General features: G+C 48.5%; 1 protein-coding gene across 1 annotated transcript in view; it reads left to right on the top strand.

The window, feature by feature from the left end:
* The first annotated feature begins 801 nt into the window (after nucleotides 1-801).
* xylt1 (xylosyltransferase I) overlaps nucleotides 802-6,000 on the top strand; it is an 83,115-nt gene continuing 77,916 nt past the window's right edge. Inside the window, exon 1 of the mRNA XM_035177428.2 lies at nucleotides 802-1,161. Within this exon, the coding sequence (XP_035033319.1) occupies nucleotides 880-1,161 (282 nt within the window). The 5' untranslated portion in view covers nucleotides 802-879. The remainder of the gene's footprint in view (nucleotides 1,162-6,000) is intronic.

Here is a 6,000-nt window from a genome sequence, read left to right as displayed (position 1 = left end):
TATAGAGCTAACACTAAACAAGGACTCAGGCTACATCCACATTACTATGTTTTCACTTGAAAATGCATCAACTCTGCTACAGATGCACCTGACGTCCACTCTACTAAAACTGAGAAGTTTGGAAACGCTTCTGACCCCGTTTTAATTTGAAAACTCCAGAGCTGTGTTTTAGACTGGATGGGCAGAAAATGGATATGTTTGGAAACGATGATGTAGACACTCACAACTGCTTGCAGATTGGGTCTAGACAATTCTGCATCTAAAAACCAAATGCCCAGTGCACGTGAGTGGTCAGGTGACGTGCGTCTGCAGGCGAGTTAGTATAAAACTGATATGGAGTCAAAACACTTGTGTGGACAGAGATCATTTTAGTTTGAAAACACTGTTTTCAAATGATATTGTAGTAGTATGAATGTAGTGTTAACTGTGCACCTTACTGGATCAGTAATTGTACATGGATGTTGGCCCTTCTGTGTGATTTGTGGCCCCTTATTTAGAACAATCCTAGATCCACCACTGTAGCGGACAAGGCCCATGCCAGCATTTACATGTATTGGAGTCATCATCAGAATTTCTGTAGAGATGAACATTTAGTCCAGCGTGTGTGTAATTTCTCTCACACAGAGAGGGGACACCGTGTCTGTCTCTGTACACCCTGTCACCCAGTTCCACCACACGGTGGCGCTGTGCCTCTCCTTCCCCACGCTCCTCCTCGCCTCCGCCGCCGTAAAGCTCAGCCTCCCTCCCTCCTGCCCTTCCTCCTCCTCCTCCTCCTCCTCCTCCTCCCCGTCCTCCCTCTACTTCCACCGCTTCCTCCCGTCGCGCTGCGCACAGCCACAGACGGGTCCTCCAGCTCCGTGCAGCCGCGGTGCGAAGAAGATGGTCGGCGGCTTGTGCGCTCGCAGGTTGGCCCGCCGCTCGCGGTCCGCGCTCATCGCAGCCCTCACGGTGCTGCTGGTGCAGACGCTGATCGTGTGGAACTTCAGCAGCCTCGACTCCGGCGAGGACGGAGGCGCCAGCGTGCGGGAGAAGAGGGACCGGGTCGCGGGCAACAAAGCCGCGGGCAGCGACTATTTCCAGCAGCGGGTCCAGCAGCGGCAGCAGCAGCATCTTCCTCCTCCGCCGCCAGGGAGGGGGGCGGCTCGCCACATACAGCAGCCGGTAAGACACACCGAGCCTCCGCCGATGTGATCATGTCATGTAGAGAAAAAAAGAGATTGTGCTCATCATCGCCGGGGATGGAGCCCGGAGCGGTTGGCACTGTATGGCAGGCGGGTCCAAACATTCCCAGTTGCGCTTTTTTGGGGGGGGGGAGACGAGCACACGGCCTCGGCTCTGAGTGGACGAGTGCTCGGTTGTTGTCAGCCTCGCAGGGTCATGGTAGGATGTGTGAGGAGGCGGACGAGCCCCCGTATCCCCCACCGATGATGCTGAGGAGACGGGCATCCTCAGCTGAACGCTCGCTGAGGACAGGAGGCACATTGCGCCGCGGGAACGAGCGCACTCCAGCCCGGACTCCAGCGGCAACATGCCCAACGCTGGGGATGAGATGTGAAGTCAGCGTGTAGTTCACTCCAGGACAGCGCGGCAGGGCAAATCCCCTCCACGAGATAGTAGCCGTGGAGGTGTGTGACTGGGGGGCAGTAGCTTCTACCTGTCACGGTCTATTTGGTGTTTAGAGTCAAACACAGGAGCTGCACGGCTCAGCAGCTCCTGCGAGAGCAAGGCCAAACTGAAACCTAATCTCATTTGCGAGGGTTGCTTTTGATGAGTGCACAGAGATTAGCTGTCGTCTGCTGTTTGTGAAAATGCAAACAGTTTTATTGGCAGTGGCATAAAACACAAAAAGGTCAAGATAGATGTGATTGTGGAGCCAGAGCCCACATGCACCCCTGCACAATGAACATCTTGCAAGCAGAATGAATAAATTAAATTACACATAGCCTGTGGAGCTGTGTCCATTCTCAAGCGGAGCAGCTAATGCACAGTGGAAATTTGAAATAAATCTCAAATGTTTATTTGCAGACTCCGCTGACTGACTGCTCCCCGCGCCCCGGAAGGCTTACACACCGAGAAGGTTTTTGTATTTGCACAGTGCTTCTGCGGAGCATGTGATTAATTTTCCAAAACCTGATGTCTGGAATTAAATTCTCCAAAAATTGAGCCTCCCGCTCGAATGATCTCTCAAGCAGCCAGCCCCCCCCTGCCCACAAAATGAATAAGAAAGAAATTGGACGCATTTACTCCTGGCAAGCTTGCTGCATTTTTTCCCCCCTTCGTAAAGCTGCCAGCCATTCAAGTAGAGCCCATACTGCTCTCCAGCCACCATGCAACCAGCAGATAACCGGCTGCGATGTAGTGTGATACACTGTGGCCTCCGCGCACAGTCACTCACTCTGAGCCGCGCACTGTATCAGCTGTCTCCTCCGCAGATTTTACAGTGACTCACTCACTTCATCTGCTAGGACCCACTCGTCCCACCTGCCGGCATCTCCACAGCACAAAGTCACAGCAAGGACGGGGTTAGATTTGTGCCATTTGTTCTGTACTTTGACAGAATGGGAATCCCGCAATGACATATCAGTGTAATATCCCTGCAATGGTCCTGCAGGGACCGTGAGGTTTGTTAGTGAGTTTGCATTAGAGCACTTTAGGACATTAGTGTTTCTCCTTGTGAGGAATATTTGTAATTGTCCTACAAGGACTCAGCATAAACGACACAACGGCAGCTGTGGATCGGTCGTGTCACAACCTGCTCACGCTGCGTCAACACCCATTTGTGCAAATGTGTGGTGCTATTAAAGCGCACAGTGGATGTGCACCCTTGAGCTTTTAAAGAAGGGCTTTCCTCCCCACGGGCCCATGAGCACTTCACACTGCCCGTATAGGACAGTCAGTCCACCAGCCAGTCAGTCAGCTCGCCTGCTGCCAGCCTGTCAGCCAGTCCACCCTCTCTCTCCCTCTGCAGTTCTGTGCCCCCACAACTCTTAACATTCAACTATATAGTCGCCCTCAGCCCCATGCATTCCCTCAACTGCTTAATCACTGCATTTTCATTCTAGTGGGTGGTGTGTGTGTGTGTGTGTGTGTGTGTGTGTGTGTGTGTGTGTGTGTGTGTGTGTGTGTGTGTGTGTGGGTGGCTTGGCCTGGCAGAGTGGTCCAGCATAAGGGTGACGCATAAGCGCCAACTGATGCTCTATACGAGGCACCACGCCTGACAGAGGGGAGCGCGGCACTTCCAGAATAGAATGAGCCAGAAGCTACAGTGTGACAATAGCAGCGTCTCTACATGATAACTTGTGTCGGACGGAAACATTATGCACAGCCCAGGATGTGTCACCGCAGCAGGCAGGAGCAGGCAGGAGCAGGCAGGAGCTGCGGCCGTCATTAGTGGTTGTCTCCTGTTGAGTCTTTTGAGGAAATGGTGATGCCGAGCATGGATGTTTTTGTTATTGTCGTCCAACACACACCACAGCTTGTTGTTCACATCTCAGTACACTATCTATATATAATGACATGGAGAACTTGAAATTAGCTGGGAGTTCCAACCTGTTGCAGATGCCCCATCACAAATTCCTACTTATCAATTATTCTGTCTTGTTTTGCCCGACATTGCATGGCCTCACAATTATAATTAATAAGTGCTTATTAGGGTAGCCCCGGTAATGGATGGGAAAAAACTGCTATTGTGCTGAAATTAAACTAATCTACCTTCAGCAGGAGACGGAGTAAAAGCTTTGAAAGGCGTCTGACTCCTTTCACATCTGGTCGTCAGCATTTTCTTTCCATCTGCCACGGTAGTCATATACTGTCATGAACCCCATGTGCCCAGCGGGCGTCCGCCTCACACGTGTTGTAAAGAGTTTTCCTGTTAGTCATGGTAATACATGTAACATTACCTCTGATGTACACTTTTCCCCTTGCACAGAGTTTTCCTAAACGCTTTCCTACGGTGAAGACGGCATTTCAAATGGTCTGAAAGTGCACGTTCACCTCAGGTTTTTTCTCTCCATTGTTCCACAGCATGATGATAATACTTACACTACATGACAAGCTTAACCACAAAATATTATACATCATCTCATTATAAATATCTTCTCTGCAGTTATTTTCCCACAGTGGTACGCTTGGCTCAGGGCTAATTTATACAAAGAAACGCGTGCCAGCGGATATTTTACTTGAATAGTTTGTGACTGCCAAATATCTCGTTCATTTTGTCTCTCCGAGGAAATAACAGTGCAGCACGGCTCCCGGTTCGAATCCCAGCTTGGCAAAGGGTCTTTCTGTGTGGAGCTCGCATGTTCTCCCTGTGTTTGCGTGGCTTTTCTCTGGCTTCGTCCCACAGTCCAGGGACACGCAGATTGGAGTTATGTTAATTGGAGACTCTAAGTAGACCCTTGGTGTGAATGTGAGGGGTAAGGGTTGTTTCTATTGTCTCGCTGGCAACTTGTCCAGGGTGTGCCCCGCCTTTTGCCCAATGTCAGCAGGGGCTCTATTTCTCCCCCTTGATCTGCAAAGAATATTAGACCATGGATGGAGGAAATTAAGACAATAATAGAAGCTAAAAATCTCAAAGTCTTGTCATATTACCTGTGTAATTTAAAGAAAACACTTATTCTAACGTTGAAAGACTGAATTAAAACTAAAGGGCTTTAAAATGATAGTTGCATGCTACCAAATAACAATGCACTTCACATGTGCTTTTCATTTGGGAGCTTCGCTGGAATCCGTCGCTGCTACCAGCCTGTTCTCCAACCACCAGCACAACCACAACATGATTCATCCCACTGTGTCCATGATCACAGTGCTGACTCACACACACACACACACACACACACACACACATCCAAAATTATGTAGATGCAGAGAAGCAGCTACACGCTAACACACCCACATACACTTACATATTTATAGCAACACATACAGTCACATATACACAATGTATAAGTAGTTTTTAGGAATAGCCAGACAGTGTAGTGCCACGACACAGACCGTGACACGGGGGCATACATACAGTCATAGGTGACACAGCTCCATAGCAGCAAGGTCTTTGAGTGTGTAAACACAGTGACACCAAAAATCACTGGTTTAGAAGGATTAGGTCTATGTGTGTAGCATTTTATCTACCTACTTATTCCACTGAGTTGAACATGTCTTTTTCTACGTCCTCGGATAAACTACAGCTGGTGTCACCAACTGGGTAAAACTGCAGGTCAAAATCGTCGCCAGATAATTTTGTCTATTTGAACATTTTGATTTCATCATATCGGACTGACATCATGGCCACAACATTTATAGAATCACTTCCTCTTCTTTCTAAATATTGTGTTAGTTGTATAACAGACCCCTGAAGTAGCTGACATGCAATGTATGTGAATCACAAAATGATTTTTTTGGTGTGGTATCTTTTGGTGTAACCTTTTGTACACTACTATTCTCATATTTCATGTCCTGAACATCTTTTCATTCAGTTTGCAACAGCTCGGCCCTTCTCACCTTTCCCCTGCCCTTCTCTCATGTAGCGTGTTCCTCTGCTACTCACTGTCGGCGCTGGTGTTGTATTGTAGCCCAGCCACTCCAGCAGTGGGAATTGGTTGTTAAATTGCCCCTCCCCGAAAGTAAATCCCGTCGTGAGTGTTGACATTTGAACATAGATAATTACAGTCCAGAGACAACCAGAAGATGCGCTACTGTGTGATTTAAAATTTCAAATGTCCCGATCATTACGCCAATAAAGTGTTACTCTGTAAAAACCTGTAATGAGGGAAAGTAAAGTACAGCCTGCCTATCAGTCCGTCCATCTGTCGTTATTTCACGCACAGCGAGCTTCTTTTTCAAGTGCTGCTAGTCTCGGAGAGAGTTGGAAACATATTCACATCTGAGGGAAGAAGTATGCACCTCAGACTTGAAAGAGTTGCATCGAAAAAAAACCCGAGACACTTTGATGTTGAAGGGTAATTTGTATACATGACACCATCTGTCTCCAAAACCTGCAACGGA

This window comes from Hippoglossus stenolepis, chromosome 2 (genome assembly GCF_022539355.2).
Source record: "Hippoglossus stenolepis isolate QCI-W04-F060 chromosome 2, HSTE1.2, whole genome shotgun sequence".
Lineage (NCBI taxonomy): Eukaryota > Metazoa > Chordata > Actinopteri > Pleuronectiformes > Pleuronectidae > Hippoglossus > Hippoglossus stenolepis.
This window is presented reverse-complemented; position numbering and strand designations above follow the sequence as displayed.